Here is an 18,685-nt window from a genome sequence, read left to right as displayed (position 1 = left end):
CCTTCAGAATGGACTGGTTGGATCTCCCTGCAGTCCAAGGGACTCTCAAGAGTCTTCTCCAACACCACAGTTCAAAAGCATCAATTCTTCAACACTCAGCTTTCTTCACAGTCTAACTTTCACATCCATACATGACCATTGGAAAAACCATAGTCTTGACTAGATGGACTGTTGTTGGCAAAGTAATGTCTCTGCTTTTGAATATGCCATCTAGGTTGGTCATAACTTCCTTCCAGGGAGTAAGCATCTTTTAATTTCAGGGCTGCAATCACCATCTGCAATGATTTTGGAGCCCAAAAAAATCATATACCTCCTCAATTTCAACCAGAAGAAAGTACATTCACAACAAAGCACAATCACAGTCATATTAAATTAAAGCAAACAGGAGTGGCATGATTAAAGTCAGAGCTCAGAGCCTCTTCTCCAAGAGAATAAGATGGATTGAAAAAAGCACAGCTCCCCCCCACCAAAATTATAATTAAATATACATGCCTATTGTTGAGGAATAATCATTAAAATAGCTCCCAAAGGAAGATGTGTTTATATCTAGTCAATTAAATATATATATTACTGACTTCTCTTCCCCACAGTGTAACAGTCGTAAAGCCTACAGACATGTAGCAGCTAAACACAAGGGTTAAATACGAAGGTGCCGATGACACAGAACTGAAGAGTTTCAGACCTGACAGCCCCAGCTCCACAGTCAAAATTTTCTCTTCCTCCACATACCATCTGCCACACACACCACCACCCCAGCCATGCACTTCCATTTCCTCTGAAGTGCATGTCCATGTAATGTGAACATTATCTGAGCAGGAGGTTTCTTTTTCTGTTTATGCCAGGATTTCTTTTATTTGGGTGGAAGAGATCAGGGTTTGGGGGACAGGGTGTCTCACAGATGATTTCAGAAACAGTGTATTCCTTCCCCATCCACCGCCTTCCATCTCAGGTCGGCTATGGAGAGTGATATTTGCACTGATGAAGGCTTCCTCTGCTGTTACTGGCCAGGCAATCAGGCCCTCCAGACCCTCACGGCCCACCATTCAGGCATGTCTGCAGCAGGCCTCCAGGTAATCAGTACTGTTTCCCGGCAGCTCTGCCAATCAGAAACCCCCTGAGTGGCCCCTTTGCACAGCTCTCAGCATGCCGCGCGGACACACTCCCTTTCTGCTTTACATCTCATGGCAACACAGACTTTGAGCCTGCTGTTTTTCCATCATCGAGTGGAATTTTTTCATTTCTCTCTGCTTGTGTTGATTCTTTCCCCCTGCTTTATCCTTTCAGGACTATCATAGAAAATATGGTATTCAACACGGATTCCCCAGAGGGCTTCTTGGCTGTGGCTTCAATATACCTTATTCTGTATTTCGTTTCTTCTCCTTCTCTTCATCTTTTGACACCTCAGACTCCATCCTGCCAATTGCTAGGACACCACTAAAATATCTGTTGCTCCATCTCCATTTATATTTCTGACCTTCTCAGTGTTTATAAAGCCTGAACAAACTATGGACAGGGAACGGAATTATTTTCCCCATGTTCAAATTGTCCCTAATTTTATTATTACCAAACTATATTTGCAGAAACCTCACTTGCTGAATTTTTTCAGGACCACTCCAATTTCAAATAATCTGGCTCCTCAGGCCAGTGGTTCCAAGCTTTGGTTTGGAAAAATGCAGTCACAGCATGCTGCCAGAAGCCACTCAAGCGAACTTAAGTAATTATTGTATTGACATCTTTCCCCTTCGCTCACTTGGAAAGCCAAACTAGAAAATACATATTGCAATTAGAAATTGCATCTTTCTTTTCCGTTAGACCGAAAGGAAACCTTCCTTACCACATGGCACACTGGAGACCATGGCTCAGGCCCACTTGTAAGAACTTGTACCCCAACCCACCAGCACCAGCGCATGAGCTTGCACACCTGCAGGCACCTATCCATCCTCAAAGTCACAGTCAGAGAAGCCACAGGATGACGACAGGAAGGGCATGAGGGACGATCCTCTTCTCTCCACCTCCCTCAAGTCCGAGGCTTGTGCTTCCCACCACTCCCAGCAGGCACTCCCCTCATGCTATTCACTTACAAGAAGCACCTGAGGCAACGGGTGATCTTTCTCAGCATCTTGGCAGCTTCCCACACATACCCAAATGGGAATATGACTGTTTTCTATGAAATTTCTCCGTAAAGAGGGAGGCTGTTCAGCATGAAGAGTTATCAGTCTAGGAGCAGCCTTTTAAATGAGAGACTGGAGAGATTTTCTTTCAAGCATTGCTTCTCAGGATGTTCAAGCTATAGTATTTCCTAAGATGGTGCATAAATGGTGCTATTAAGATAGCTAAAGAATGGAAGCAGAAGCCAGCCTGAGGAAAGGGAGGGGGTGGATGTAAAAGCAGTAACTGACACCGATGATCACAAACTGCGTGCCACCTTTGTGCTCAACACAGCGTACACACTCTCTCGTAGCCCTTACAGCCCCGAGACGGGGCCTCCTGTCAGACACACTTGCCAGAAGGAGGGCCTGAGGCGCTCACCAACTAGGGAGCAGGGAGGCTAGAACTCCAACTCCACCTTGTCTGACTCCAAAACTCCAGCTTTGAACCACTTTCTTATTCTTTGTGGTCAGCACTGTCCAGAAGGAGAGGGTTACAAGGCCCCTAGATTCCAAACTCTCTCATCCAAACACCCTTTGCTTTGATGCTGTATCCACTGACTAGTGTAATCTGACCTCCCTGGCATCAGGACCGCAGGAAGAGTGGTTTCTGTCTAGGCAATGATGAAGAGGCAGTGCCCTGCCTATCTCAGCCTCCTGAACATTCGGTTGCTAGGAGTCGGTCCCCTCCAAACGGGAACCAGATCCTGGACTGCTCCACCTGCATGCAGCCCTCCTTTATATAAAACCTCCACCACGTCCAACCTCCAGTTTTTATTTTCATTTTCTGGAGACACCAGGCCTCAATTTCACCCTTTAGCTAATGGGAAATGGTAACTGCAAGCTCTTGTTAACACTTTGAGGGCCTCACCCTTCATCATTATAACTATATGCTCTTTTCCACTCCTCTCCAGACAAATATGCTTTCTTTAAAACCATATAACTACCCATCATCAGTGCTCCTTGAAACGGGTGGACTCATGTATACCAGTTCCTACTAGCGTCACTACATTATAAGCCTGTCTTGGTCCAATTTCTGGGCTCCACAAGAAGAAACAATATTTGAGGTAGTCCCTTGATCATAACTACAGGCTTCCAGGGTGGCTCAGTGGTAAAGAATCCACCTGCCAATGCAGGAGACGCAGCAGGAGCTGTAGGTTCAATCCCTGGGTTGAGAACATCCCCCTGGAGAAGGAAATGGTAACCCACTCCAGAGACAGAAGAGCCTGGTGGGCTGCAACCCATGGGGCTACAAAGAGTCAGACATGACTCAGTACGCACACATGCACTTGATCCCTATGCTGACAAAATCCCTTATATATATATATATATATATATATATATATATATATACACACACACACACACACATACATACATACATATTGTTCTTATATATATAATACATTCCATAGAGCATCTGTGTATTAAATACATTTTTGTCTATCTGCTTTATCTAAAGAAAAAGGCTCTGCCAAGAACTGAGCTTTTACCATGTCCTGGGCAGCTCGTGCCCAAAGGCCTGTCCTGCCTACCCTCTGTCTATGCAGACATGATCAGATTTCACAGGGAGGGTCTGTGAACCAAGGGGGCCGATATTAAGGTTACGGCCGTCTACCAGGGCCTGATGTGAAAAGGTGCACATGGCCCGTCAGAGTCCTCACTGGGCACCCTGACTGGGCACACTGGGAGACGGAGCTTACAGTGACGGCGCTGAGGGTGCAAGGGCCGTGGGGCCAGGCCCGGGCCGGGGTAAGCCGTGAGCACGCTGCCACTGCGAGGCGACAGAAAGTCACCGTTGTCTAAAGAGGGTCAAGAACCTGCTTGGAACAGAGGAGTCAGGACGAGAGGAGACACACAAGGAAAAGTGTGCCGAAGAGTCCCCACTTCTCATGCTTATAAGAAAGAGTGAGGGGTGCCAGCACTTGAGAGGAGGGAGGGAAGAGCATCCAAACATCAGAGGAGGTCAGAAACGAGCGCAGGACTGCCAGCCAGAGGTGAGGGGGGATCGGCTCACTTCGCTCTAAGGACCTGTGTGTCAGATTCTTTAAATAAAAAAAGGAAACACAGGTACCCTCTAGAACACACGTAACGTCAACACAACAGTCAAGCCTCTCACCAGTCTCAATGAGAGGAAGAAAGACACTGTACTACCAGGTATGGATTTACAGCGTGTTCTCTTTTTTTTTTTTTTTTACAGCATGTTCTCTTCAGAAGATTCATGCAGCTGATCGAGCACCAGAGGAAAGCAGCGACAGCGCTGTGATGGCCTGTGTGTGATTTGTATTAGTGTGAGCAGAAGAAAGAGAGGCCTGATGTCCGCTCCATCTTTCCAGGCGTGGCCTGTGGCCGCGGCCACTCACCATTGCCAGTCACAAACCTCCTGCCACTGCCACTTGGCCCTGTCCCAAGGCTCTCCAGTTTCACCTCAAGCCTAATCCCCGACTGGGGAAGAAACTCTTCCAGTCTAGGGAGTTCCCTGGTGCTCCAGTGACTAAGACTGTGTGATCCCACAGCAGATAGCCTGGGTTTGACCCCTGGTCAGGGAAATAGATCCCACATACCACAACTAAAGATCCCCGGTCCGCACACCGCTGTGAAGAAGGAAGATCCTGAGTGCCGCAACTAGGACCTCCTGCAGCCAAATAATAAATAATTTTTTTAAACCCTCCAGTTTATAGGAAGTTTCCTCTTCCTACAAAATAACCACATCTCTCCTCTGATGGCTGCTTACATGAGCCTTTTCGTCATTCTTATGGGATCCTCTTTCACTGGGGGAGCTGAACATGGAAGGGAGTCACTAAAAAGTCAAGTCAAGAGTAAAATTAAAACACATTTCCCAGGCCCTGTAGAGTGTACAGAAACAGCTCCTTGCCTTAGTTGAGCTCTGAGTACCATGGTGAAAATGTAGCACTCGGCATTTGGCCCACAGCACACATTATTTTGCAATTATACCCGCATGTCAAACATCCATGTTGGCATTTAAAGCCTACAGAGTTGGTGAGTGTATAAAATGGTTGATGTCTGCCTTTTGCAAAAGTTAAAATGGACGAGAAGACAGATCTGTTTAGCCCAGCATGTGTTTTACCTAACCCGCCAGCAACAAGTCACAGGAAAGAGCCACACAGGTACTTACTATTTGTAACCCATGGCTACATCCACAAAATACTTCCTTCTCTGTCGATAGACATTGTCTTTAAATCCCTTAAACAGAAAAGAGATGAGGTTATTTAACAGACTGCCGAAAAAGTTAGTTGCAGAAGGCCTAAAAGAAAATTGCTGTGATGTTTATTGAATGTCCAATTCAAACGTAATTTTTCCCCTTGGATGACCACCTTAATGACACAGGCAGAAGCAAACTGTACATACAGTAAAACCTCATTAAATTTGGGCTATCCTAATTTGGGATGCATGGGAATTCAGACTAAAGTTACCCTTGCCGTAAGTAGGCAGAATGGCTTAGTTAAGCAAATTGATACCGTGAACAATATCCTTTGGTTTTTAAGTATCATTTACATGTAACTGATCTTAATTACAAATTAATCTTATCTGTTCAATAAAACAGATCCCTTTAACATGGCTATTCAGTGAGTTAACCTAAATTTAATTGCTTTGTGCAAATAACCAGTAAATGTTCATGCATTAAAATTCTATCACTCAGAATAATCATCAAAATCCCAAATTAGGATGAATTAAAGAGGTTTTGCTGTATGTTATGAGTATAGCCACATAATGCAAAATCAATTACAAGGGATCCAGACACAGGATAGCAAGCTAGCTCCATTTCCTTCTGAGTCCCTATAATTCTGACCAGTTTTCAGCAACGTTCAAGATTTTACCCATCATCACGCTCTTGGGAAATTAACCATCCTGTCTGTCATTCTCCTATGAAGTGGAATCCTTCTAAGAGGACTCCCTGGTTTACTCAAGAGTCTTTCCTCTTGTCAACAGACTTTCAATTTCCCTTTCTTTCAGGTACTTTCAGACAATCGGTTCTTCCCAGGGTGTTTCTTCAAACAGCTGGAAGCCCAGATGGTATGGTTTCAGTTTAACTTCTTACCTCTGCAATCCCTGGAACCCTGAAGGAAGCCCAAGACGCGAGGGCCCCCCTGGGAAAGAAGGTCGGGCAAGAGGACAGGCTGCTGGGACCACAGCTCCGGGAGGAGAACCGGGACAGGCCCGCAAAGGCCTGAGCCCCCTCTGCCCAATCGGCATCCACTCAGACACGTTCAAGGGGAACCTTAGCTCGTTTTGCTCTCTCTTCCGGCTGAAGGAGAACTGGCCTTGAGGTCAGAAATCTTCACAGGACTGAATGCCGAACGGAAACACGGAAGGTCCACTGCCAAGAGCCTTTGTCTCAGCAATGACCAAAGGTCAGTAACAGAGGGAGACAGTGAGTGCCCTGAGGTCACCCGAAGGCCCTGCAGAAGGGAAGTGCGCCCACCCTCAAGGCTAGCACTCTCTCTTTCGCTGTGAATTGGAGGTCTTTAAACTGGAGTTCAAAAGCAGGCTGAAGGAACCTTCAAATGTCTATATACAAAATTTGTGATTACAGTTACAAAATTTGTGACCACCTTTACAAATGGGTCTGTGACCTAAGAAAAAGGTCTTATGCCACAGAGGTAGAAAGTGCTAGAAAGCGTGGATTTCAACACTCACTAGTCACCTGCAGCAACCTGGGATGGTGAAACTGAAGAACTCCAAGCACCCTTAATACTCAAAGAGAAAGCAGGCCGCGATGAAAGGAAAAGAGTTATGTGAAAATCTGACCATCTGTTCCCTGATTCCTGCCAAACCAGACACCATGGTAACAGCATCGCAATCTGCTGGGCTTCCCAAAGAATCTTGACTATCTCCTTGGCAAACACCTGCACCTTTTCCAGGCACAGAAGAGAGTGATTTACTACTCATCATGGCTCATCAGCCTAGCGTGGTGGTAATTACACAAGTGTTATGGGCGAACCAGAAATTTCAGCATTGAAATGTGCATGGACTGGCAAAATAGAACAGAGATGCGAGCTACACTAACGATTACAGAGATACAGAATTCCTTGGCCATCCTTTCCAAATTGATGCCAGGGATAAGGTTACCAGATAAAATATAAGACACTCAGGCAATATTTGGGACATTACTTATACTAAAAAATGTTATTGTTTATATGAAATTGCTAGGTAGGTAGAATAGGGAAAAAGAGTCCAGAATGGTGGTGGCTAAAAGACAAGGAAGGGAAAAGCCTGCGAAAATAGAACAAAAGAAGGTCCGAGGACCAGAGTGAGGACCTCAGGTAAAACAAACAACACTCCTGGCTGGCCCAATTTACACAGGACAGGCCCAGGGAGAGAGAAACAGATAAACAGAGGAGCCAGAGCCAGCTCTCTCTCTCTCTCTCTCCCGCGTGCTGGGGCGCTCTTCTTCTCGTGTCTTTGGATCCATGTGCCCTCACGCCTCGAAGATGGATTTTCCTGCTGTCTTCTAAATAAAATAGAGCTGTAACACTGATTTGTCTAAGAGCTATAACATGGTCCATTCGAGACCTGAGAGCTATAACACGGTCTATCCAAGACCTGAGAGCTGTGACACGCCAAGGGGGCTTTAATGTCCGTCACTCCAAATCTTTGTTGTGACGAGACAAAGAACCGAGGAACATACACTCACGTGACAAAATGAAAATGTAACTGGGCATCCTATGCTTGTATTTGCTAAATCTGGCAACACAAGCACTTAGAGAGTATCTGCTACACATGACCCTTCCTCTCTCAGTTTAAATCAAGGGGAACTGAAGACTCAACCAGCACCCAAAAGTGCTCAGCTGAATGTACACTGGCAAGCATAGATATCCCAAATCGGTCAACCCTGGCAGAATACTGGAATCATTTGCCAAGGCTTAAATAATACTCCAAACCTGGACACATTCCCAGAGGTTTTGATGTAAGCACACTGAGATGCGATGCTGGCATTAGTGTATTTTTCTAATTTCCCAGAGATTATCTAAACAGAAAGCTTGAGAATCGCTGAGTTAGGACACCAGTTCTCAAACTGTAGAGCTCACTGGATTCTCTGGGAAATCCACTTAAAGGCAGATTCCAGGGCCCATCCCTGGAAGCTCTGATTCAGTAGGCTTCAGATGAGCCCCCAGGTACTGCATGGTTAGTGAAAGCCTTATGCAGGGGACCTTGAATCCCACTGTGAAAGACCCTCACAGGCTAGATCCTTGCTATTCAAAGTGTGGTTCCCAGACCTCCAGTGTACGCCTCAACTGGGAGCTCCCGAGAAAGGCAGAATCTCAAGACCTCCACCTGCGTTTTGTAAAGATCTATGTGATGTGTATGTCCTTAAATGTTTGAGATGGACTCACCTACATATTTAACCCTTTCTTGAGAACCTCAGCAGCATGACTTATATTCCAAGCCCTTTGTGAGCCATCTCAGCACAAGAACGTGATCCTGACATAATAATCCCTGCCTTGGGACTGAATTCCCAGGCACAAAAATTCCTTAGAAACTTTTATCTATCTTCATCAAATAATAATTTTAAAAACACCAACTTACCAATATTAAATTTTGCATAATGAAAATTTGGTGTGCTTATGTAAAAGAAATATATGTGGTAAAAACTGATTCAGGTAGGAGATTGCTAAGTACTTGCAATTATTTCAAGTGGCTGCATAGACAATAAGAGAAAGTATCTTAAGATGGGTACAGTTAGGAATGATGGAACAAAATTAAGCATATAAAAATTTATGCTGGGTATTAGAATAAATTTTTTCACAGCAAGGTCAGTGGTTCCTGTGGTTGTTCTGACCCCCTTTCTCTAGCTTGAGTAATTTCCAAACTAGACTAAGGGGAGCATTTGGAAATAAGAGGTTAGCAAAAAAAAACCTTTACTGTCCAGGCATTGATCTGCATGATTTAATACAGCATTTCCTTTCCCGAAATTAAGCATTTACTCTTGCCAAAATGCTTTCCAGTTGTTTTATTAACTAGGCCTTTCAAACGCCCCTTTGAGCTCAATAAGCATTTTATGTCCACTTTTTATGTAAGGAATTTGAGTTGCAGAAGTAGAGGGACTTGCCCAAGGTCATCCTGCAAATTAACAGCTGGTGTCTGAGCCGTCCGGTTACTGCTAAGATCTTAAATCAGGCTTCTGTGCTAATTCTGACTCCTCTGAAGTGGAAGGGGAAGATAAACAAATGGATGATTATTAAAGACACTTTTGAGTATTTCTCTAAAGTTCAGGAGCCTTTCATGTGAACTACTATGAATTATTCTGAATTTTTAAGCTATACTGGCAAATGTAACAGAATGTGTCTTTGAGCAAACTCAGTTTTTTGAATCATGGAATTGAATTAGGTTTGTTTGACCACTAAATGGCATGCTATGAATTGGTTTGAATTTGTATTTTATGCCAAAAGACTGGTTTGACTGAATAGCTCGCTCTTGTTGGAGTTGTCCTGGTTTCCTTTAAAGCAGGGGTTCTCACACTTGAGTGTGGGCTTAGTGAGACAAGCTCCTGGGTGATACCGAGGCAGCTGGTCCCAGGACCACACTTAGAGAACCACTGAGCAGTCCGTCAGATTTGCAGACTTCCCCCATTTAAATAAAATGGATATCTGAAAACCATTACCCTCAGTCCACAAAAGGCTCCTATAAGCATGACCAATCTGCTCGGGCTTCACCCTTTAACCCACCACTTTTAGACACAGGGCACTGGGGGGAAATTGTTTGTAATGAAGGAGTACATTGCTTGCTTCTCCCAGACTACTAACTGTACTTCATTCTGACCATAAAGAAGTTTCAGGCCTCTTGCGTTAAATAAAAACTGATGTAAAGGGGAAGAGAGGGAATAATGGGAAATGCTTACTACATATCATATTTCTTTAAAGGTGGTCATTTTTACAGCTGTAGAGCTGAGATGGCGGTAAATAGATTCAGGAAGGAGAGATGCATCTTCCGTTATAGTCTGATTCTATCACCTTCTGCCTTTCCATTGAGACTGAAGTCCACCACATTGCTCTGCTCCTAACTACTTCCAGTCGAGGAAAATAACAAGGAGAATTTTACTCTCTCACTGAGCCCCATAACGCCAAGTCCTCCCTAGTTTCCCAAAGAAGTGATCAATTTCAGTTCCTCCTTTCTTCCCAGGGCCACCATCTGCAAGTATATTTCAGGCTGTCTAATTCTACAGAAATGTTCTCCAAGGTTTATACTCTCCTCCTCTTTTATCCAACCCTTTTAAAAATAAAAGCAAGGTGGAACTACCATCCTTCTAACCTGCTTCCAGCCAACGTACACATACAGAGAAGCTTTATCATTTAAGAGCCTGCTCTCAGTTACAGGGAATAAATAATAAATTGCTCTATGATAAAGCATCATGGCACAGAATATGGCACACTGCCATATGCTGGAAGAGCACATGTGGGATGGATTTGACTGAGCACTTACTGGGTGGTCGGCATCCAGCTCCGAACCATACATGAGAACTCGGTGAGAACACCTGTCTAACTCCGAGATCTTCCGGGGAAACCAGGGCACGTCCTCCAACTCTGTTGGAAACACAGTGCAGGTTCAAAAATATTAGCTTCCCCTTTGGCACACGTGTCAGCTTGCAAAATCACCCAACAGACCAAAGCTGGCCTTGCCTTCTTCCTCCGTCCAGATGTTCTCTGGCGGATTCAGCGTCACAATTGTGGTTTGAAATTTCAGTGACTGAATGAGCTCATTGAATTCCGTTTTGCCACACTCACAGTCCACAAAGATTTCAACTTCCGAACTTCGCCGCCGGGATTTCCGGGACTCAATATGAATCATGTTGACGTGTTTTTCCTGTCAAAGTATAAACAGCATGTCTAAATCACCTTCAGGGCACAACAAAAGAGATGCCATGGATTGTCCTTGTTTAACATGTAAGCAGAAAGGTGCCAAGTGCCTACAAAAGGGGAGAAGACAATTATCTCACTCTTTGGTTGATGAAAACATGGAAATGTTTTCCAACCATTGGAAATACTGTTCTATGAATAAGAACAGTAACTGTGTGTAGGTTTTCCTGTCTCTTTTTCAACATTATGGTATATACAGGGCCCCATAAAGTGTATAATAATGTTCTCTTTCAGCAACCTCCAGGCTAACTAACTTCATCCAAGAATGTGTTGCTGCAACAATCATGATGGATTTCATGAGTAAAATCTCCTTACAATAAGATGTTCAAAGCAGGGCTGCAATTTCATACTTAAGTCTCAAGTTTAAATTTCCCCAGTGATATAGTCTTCCTTTGTCCTCAGTTAACTGAAGACTAAGTTCTCTGCATCCTAACAACCCCCAGACAAGCAGATCCCTCCCCATCAGTCCACCATCCTCTGATTATCAGCATAGCTCCTAGTACAGTCCGGGAGGCCTCAGGACTCTCAGCACAGCAGCAGGACAGGCAGTTTCCAGTGCCAGACCAGGATGAAATCATAGCATCCTTCTCTGTATAAAGAAACTCATCCTGTGACCAGGCTGCTAACTGCTCTACTTATGTTTTTAATAAGTTTTGCAATAATGCCATATTTTCTAAATTGGGAGGTAATAAAGGTAAGATTAACATTAGGTTCAAAGTTCAAGCGTCTCCACACAACTGGGTCACCGCGTGGACTGTGGTTGAAGCAGAGCAGATATTTTTAGACAAGAAAACTGGGGTCCAGATGCGTTAAGTGATATAACTAAGACCCCAGCACCAGCTGATGGCCAAGTAAAAACTCAGAGCTAAGGACCTTGTCTCCAGGGGTTTTTCCACTGCACCCAGCTTGGAATTGAATTGGCCTGCCTTTGGGCACTGTATGGAGACAGCACTGGATGATATCATTATGTATAAAATATTTCCCCAAACTTCCATTACCACTCTTTATGGTACCTGATCCTTTCTTCAAGGTCAGAAGGGAACAAGGAAATATTTGCCAAATCAGGCTGCTAATTCCCCCTCTATGGTCATCAAAGAGGCATCACAATAATGCCTAATGTCTGCACACTTTACAAAGCACTTACACTCCTGTTATTTCAGCAGAACAACCTTGTTAGGTAGGAATTATTACTGCTATTTTACAAATGAAGCTATTGAATCTAGGAAGCAGCTAGGGATTAGCTGAGCCAAGAGAACACAGGTCTGAAACCTCTGCCTGCAATTCAGTCTCTCCGTGGCACCAGCAGCCCAAGGCACCAAATGGTGCTAGGCCCCCCTGTTACAGCTCTAACCATGGCCAGTGCCCCCAGACAAAACCCACTGGTAAAAGGCATGTCCTGAAGGAGAGGGAAACCATCAAGTGTACCCTGGCAAGAAGTCAAGAGTTTTTCTGAGTTTTTATAACCATCCCCTCAACTACGCTCTTTCTTGAGGTTTCAACCCACCCATTTAGATGACTATATTTCTTTAAGAGAAAGCTAGCCCAAGCTCCCAGGCTTCCCAGGTGGCGCTAGTGGTAAAGAACCCACCTGCCAATGCAGGAGATGTAAGAGAAGTGGGTTCAATCCCTGGGTTGGGAGGATTCCCCTGGAGGAGGGCATGGGAACCGACTCCAGTGCTCTTGCCTGGAGAATCCCATGGTCAGAGGAGCCTGGTGGGCTACAGTCCATAGGGTTGCAAAGAGTTGGACACAACTGAGGCGACTTAGCACACACACAGTCCTAGGTCCTATATAAGGAGAATGACACATCTTTACAAAAGACACGTTAGGTTCTTGAAACAATGAGGCTTAGGGGAATAACAAGTGCCTATACTAACATATGGGGAAGGCAATGGCACCCCACTCCAGTCCTCTTGCCTGGAGAATCCCAGGGACGGGGGAGCCTGGTGAGCTGCCATCTATGGGGTCGCACAGAGTCGGACACAACTGAAGCGACTCAGCAGCAGCAGCAGCATACTAACATATCGCATTTTATGCCATCAGTGTGCTCTGGGACATATGTATGATTCAAATGTGAACACACTGAATCAGGCTGCAAGCTCTTAATATTTAAAGATGCCAAAAAAAAAAAAAAAAAAAAAAAAAAAAATTTAAAGATGCCTTCTTTGGCTTCTTTTGTGTTTGCCTTTCCAGGTGTGAGGCTCAGACTTTTAAAGTACCAACTTCCTCACCTGACAACAGTATGCAGAATTACTCATTGGCTGACTCTGAGTTAATAGACCATGATTTCCACGAATGTTTATTTTATTGTTTGACAGACCAACCCCTCTTATAGAGCTTCATGAAGTTTGGTCTCTTTGAAGCTTTCAACACATTATCTAGAAATGGATTCAGTGATACTTCATCACAGATGACAGATTTGTAAACAGCACACAGACGCTGTTAAAGTTAGATAATGATATTTCACATTCACCTGGAAGAGTTTCAGCGCTTTGACCAATCCACCAACTTCATTTTTCAAGGAGAATACAACTGCCGTCTTGCCACTCTCGGTAGCGGTGTCATTTTTGCTGCTTCCCTTGTTGCCTTTTTTATCATCATTTTTGCCAGAGTTAGTTTTATTTAGCTTCAAGAAGGTAGAAACACACACCAAAGTATTAGTTAGGATTCCAGAATTTTCTGTAACCAGATTCTTTTTCAGATATTCCATTCATATGCTGGAATCCTTAGCAAGCATACAAACTCAAGGAGAAGTTTCCAAGTCACTTATAACTGTCGATCATAAGTACTGGTCTAATTTACTCATGGGTACTATTTTGCAGTGCTCAAATATATCATCCAATGGTTGAAATTAAAGGGAAATCATATTTGCTTCATTTTAATAGCAACAAAAATCTGACCATCATAAAGTCTCTTGTGTGAATAACTCCTTTCTTTCTAATAGATTTTATAGCATGAAGTTTGATCTGTTAGCCTAGTTGAATTATATCAAAGCTATATTAATTATTAAACATAAAATTAAGCTATATTACTAAATATATTTTTCACATTAATTTTTTTCAATTAATCTTAAAAACAAAATATTAATTTTGTTCTGAAATATGTCAGAACAAGAACTGAAACTGATCAGCTTACATTCTGCAATTAGATCCACATGGTCAATGTGAGTCTATCTGCAAAAGTTCAGCACAAAGGAGTGTATTCAATGAAGACTGCCTGTATCAGCAGATGATATCTGAAAAGTGGCCATAAAAATTCAGCTACATGAAAAAACTGAAGAAGAGAAAGAAAGATGAAGGAGGGGAGGGAGGGAGAGAGAGAGAAAGGAAGGCAGGAAGGAAGAGGAGGGTAAAAAGAAATCAAGAAACAAAGAGGCTAGCTCATCATTAGGAGCCAAGAGAAGAATCTGAGAAATCGAAAAATATTAGCACTTCATTGGCCAACCAAGATACCATAATAATAACACAACTAGGTAATGACTACTAGTCCTATTGGCTAAAGACAAAAACGACAGATTCCAGAAACTTGGATCACGTTGTCAGAAATACACAATTATAAAGCTGGAAAATTATTCAGCAGAATGCAAACTGGAGTGTACCTTTCCATGTTCTTTATATATAGATGAAGAATTGGGCAAATAGAACTTTCTCCCTGGCAGACAGTGGTATCGTACAGTCATACCAATCTATTACTTGCTCATGAAACTGAGAAATGCACATTTGATACGGAACCCAGTGAACAGTTCTTTGTTATTTTCTTCCTCTGATTTCTCTACTGGCTTTCTTTTCACATGTTACTATTGCCTCACTCACTAGATATATATATCACAGAAATAAATATTTTATAATTTATGACTTGAGGGACAAAAGAAGTTTATGCAGGCATTGGCATTTGGCAGTATGTTCCATCATTAAAGGCTCAAATGTTGTAGTGCTCTCAACATCTGCCACAGATCTTATATATTTAGGTATTATTTTCTATATGAAAGGGAGATTATACATTAACCAGAACTCTGAGTTTTCCTTGTTTTCCTCCCAGAAGGTCACTATGGCTTCAGAATTCTTCATTGTAATATTTCATTCAAATATTCATTTCTAACATTTAAATGTTAGAAAACTTATTTATGTTTTAGACTCATGTTTGCAAATTGATTTAAACAGTTCTTCAAAACTTGCCCTGATTACTTTTCAACATTTTTAGGAGTAATAATATACTAGTACAATACAACCCTCTGGCACACAGTCAGAGCTACAATACTGAAACAGATTTTTCTATGATACACACTGAATTGTAATTGGCTGATTAACTCTGATAGTATGGTAATGAAATATCATTTAATATTTTTAATAACTAGAAATCTGAATACATTTTTCATGCACTGTCTTCTTTATTAAATCCTATGATTATTACCCCATATCAGGATCTAAATCCTGCAAAGTGTTACTTTTTTATTTTGTTACTGTTTTTTTAATAAAACTGCCTTAAATATTGAAACAACTGGTATATTGCTTTCATTACCCCATCAATTAAACTGAAAAATAATAGAATAATGAGGAACACAGGAAAACTTTTGAAAGGAATCTGATCTTTCTCTTATTCCAATAAACAGCACCTATAGACAAAAACAGAAAATATTACTTTGTGTTTAAAGACCAGGTTTTGTAGATGGAAGAGGGTACAGAAGACACAATAATCTTGCAGGAACCATAAAAATCCATTTAATTTCTTCTCTGTGTTCCAACTCATAATAAACGGTCCTTTCAGAAATTCTGCACAATTATTTTGGTTGTTGATATAAGACATTGTTTCATAGAACTTCTCATTCTTAATGTTCGGGAACTTCTTTACTTTCAACTCAAAAACTTTAAGGGAAGAAAGTTTTGCCCCATAGAAATCAGGACATCTGCTTTACTTTACGGAGAGAGAAGGAAAGATGGAGAGAGGCAGGAGGGAGGCAAGTTAGACAAATGATAGAGGAAGAAATTAAGGGTGTGTGTTTAGAGTACGTGTCCCAGTGGCAAGAATAAGACTATCCCAAGCCTGGAAAACACTCCTCTAGAGAGTGCCAGCTGCTCAGTACTCACTGTTAAGCTGGCGAGCAGCTGATGCTCTTCGGGCACTGCTGAATCCAGGGAAAGCCCTCTCCTTGCCCAGTATTTACTGGAAAACATCATCATTGCTGGCTGCATGGGTCCCGATGTAATTTGCTTCCTCTGCAGCAGAGGGGCTAGCAGGGCAGCAGCCGCGGCGAGGTGAGAGGGGCTGGCAGGCAGCGGACCTCTTGGGGCGCTGACCAGAACCCTGCTGCTGAAGAAAACGCGATGCGAATCTTCCCCTTCCAGGCCCCTTTATATGAGTGACTGGGGACTGATGGAAGGCTGATTAGAAAGAAACTCATTTCTGGCTGCCGATGGCCACAGTCAGATTACAAACCTGAAGCCTGGGGTTATCTGTGTTCCCCTGCTATTTGTTTGTTTCATAGGTCGAGTAGCTGCTTGGGCACGGGTGGTGGAGAACAATACATAATGGAGTGTTATTTGTAAAAGAAAACATCTCTCCCCTGACCTTAGCTCTCATCTCTCAAACCTGCTACTGGCAAGTTTCAATGTTTTCCAAAAGAAGGAAAATAATTCGAGAAAAATCAGTATTGCAGAGTCCCTAAGCCATTTTACTTTATGTTAATAAATTTTTTCTGATCTGATGTGTTATGACTGTGTGAGTGGAATTGTGTGTGTGATGGCGTTCATAAACTGCACTGCTTCCCGGCGTGTGATACCACTATGCAGTGATGTTTAAGCAATTGTAAAGGAAATGTGAGGCTGTGATTTAGCCACATATATGCATAGTTGGAAAAGACTCTGATGCTGGGAGGGATTGGGGGCAGGAGGAGAAGGGGACGACAGAGGATGAGATGGCTGGATGGCATCACTGACTCGATGGACGTGAGTCTGAATGAACTCTGGGAGCTGGTGATGGACAGGGAGGCCTGGCGTGCTGCAATTCATGGGGTCGCAACGAGTCGGACGCGACTGAACAACTGAACTGAACTGAACTGACGCATAGTTGAGACACTAACCCTAGAATCTTCCTCACTACGTAGGAATGAAAAGGATATGAAATGTCCATATAATCATTCCTTTGATGACTTCAAACTAGAACAAGTCCAGCAATTCGAAATGCATAGATCAACTGATAACTTACTATTCAAACTTTAGTAAGTCATAAAGTTACCAAGGAAAATATTAATAGCCTCCTGAAGGATTGAAGACTCTTGATCAAATGGACATGTTTATAGAGAAACAGACATAGAGAATAGATTTATGAACATGGGGAGGGGGAGGAGAGGGTGAGATGTATGGAAAGAGTAACATGGAAACTCACATTACCATATGTAAAATGGATAGCCAACGGGAATTTGCTATATGGCTCAGGAAACTCAAACAGGGGCTCTGTGTCAACCTAGAGGGGTGAGATGGGGGTGGAGAAGAGAGGGAGGTTCAACAGGGAGGGGATATGTGTATACTTATGGCTGATTCATGTTGAGGTTTGACAGAAAACAGCAAAATTCTGTAAAGCAATTATCCTTCAATAAAAAAATAATATATATTTTTTTAATGGACATGCTTGACTGCCTGGTGGCTCAGAGGTTAAAGCGTCTGCCTGCAATGCGGGAGACGTGGGTTCGATCCCTGAATCGGGAAGATCCCCTGGAGAAGGAAATGGCAACCTGCTCCAGTATTCTTGCCTGGAGAATCCCATGGATGGAGGAGCCTGGTAGGCTACAGTCCATGGGGTCGCAAAGAGTTGGACACGACTGAGCAACTTCACTTCACTTCTTGACTGCAAAACTAACCAAGGACTGGCACTGCTTGTCTACATAGAAAACAAGATGAAAATTTTTCTAAACAGGAATGGATGAGCAAAAATTAACTGGATTTTATTGATAATTGTTTCTGGAGTCTTGAGGGGTCATAATTATTATTTGATCTAGTTTTTGAAATATTATTTGGCTTGAATTTACTCTAAAAATCAGCTCTGATAACCTAATAGGAAAGTGAAGTTTAAATATACTGATAGAAGTAATAATAACAAAAACAAGAATAATAGTAATAGTTAATATCACTGAGTACTTAGTATTTGCCAATTCCTATTCTTCCAATCCCAAAGAAAGGCAATGCCAAAGAATGCTCAAACTACCACACAATTGCACTCATCTCACACGCTAGTAAAGTAATGCTCAAAATTCTCCAAGCCAGGCTTCAGCAATACGTGAACCGTGAACTTCCACATGTTCAAGCTGGTTTTAGAAAAGGCAGAGGAACCAGAGATCAAATTGCCAACATCCACTGGATCATGGAAAAAGCAAAAGAGTTCCAGAAAAACATCTATTTCTGCTTTATTGACTATGCCAAAGCCCTTGATTGTGTGGATCACAATAAACTGTGAAAAATTCTGAAAGAGATGGGAATACCAGACCACCTGACCTGCCTCTTGAGAAACCTATATGCATTTCAGGAAGCAATAGTTAGAACTGGACATGGAACAACAGGATTCCCAATAGGAAAAGGAGTCCGTCAAGGCTGTATATTGTCACCCTGCTTATTTAACTTCTATGCAGAGTACATCATGAGAAATGCTGGGCTGGAAGAAGCACAAGCTGGA

The 18,685-nt window shown here is 42.8% G+C and overlaps 1 protein-coding gene across 2 annotated transcripts in view; it reads right to left on the bottom strand.

Annotated features, from left to right (window-relative positions):
• The window catches only part of TPH2 (tryptophan hydroxylase 2), a 101,779-nt gene extending 85,567 nt beyond the window's left edge, over positions 1–16,212 (bottom strand). The window contains exons 1-5 of one of the 2 annotated variants that reach the window (XM_068971002.1): positions 16,108–16,212; positions 13,497–13,649; positions 10,787–10,970; positions 10,590–10,690; positions 5,284–5,351 (exon numbers count right to left, since the gene is read on the bottom strand). In XM_068971002.1, the coding sequence (XP_068827103.1) occupies positions 5,284–5,351; positions 10,590–10,690; positions 10,787–10,970; positions 13,497–13,649; positions 16,108–16,212 (611 nt within the window). Of the gene's footprint in view, positions 1–5,283; positions 5,352–10,589; positions 10,691–10,786; positions 10,971–13,496; positions 13,669–16,107 lie in introns of both variants that reach the window. The other variant, XM_068971001.1, reaches the window with a different exon arrangement.
• Positions 16,213–18,685: the final 2,473 nt, after the last annotated feature.

The sequence above is a fragment of the Capricornis sumatraensis genome, chromosome 4 (genome assembly GCF_032405125.1).
Source record: "Capricornis sumatraensis isolate serow.1 chromosome 4, serow.2, whole genome shotgun sequence".
In the NCBI taxonomy this organism is placed as follows: Eukaryota; Metazoa; Chordata; class Mammalia; order Artiodactyla; family Bovidae; genus Capricornis; species Capricornis sumatraensis.
This window is presented reverse-complemented; position numbering and strand designations above follow the sequence as displayed.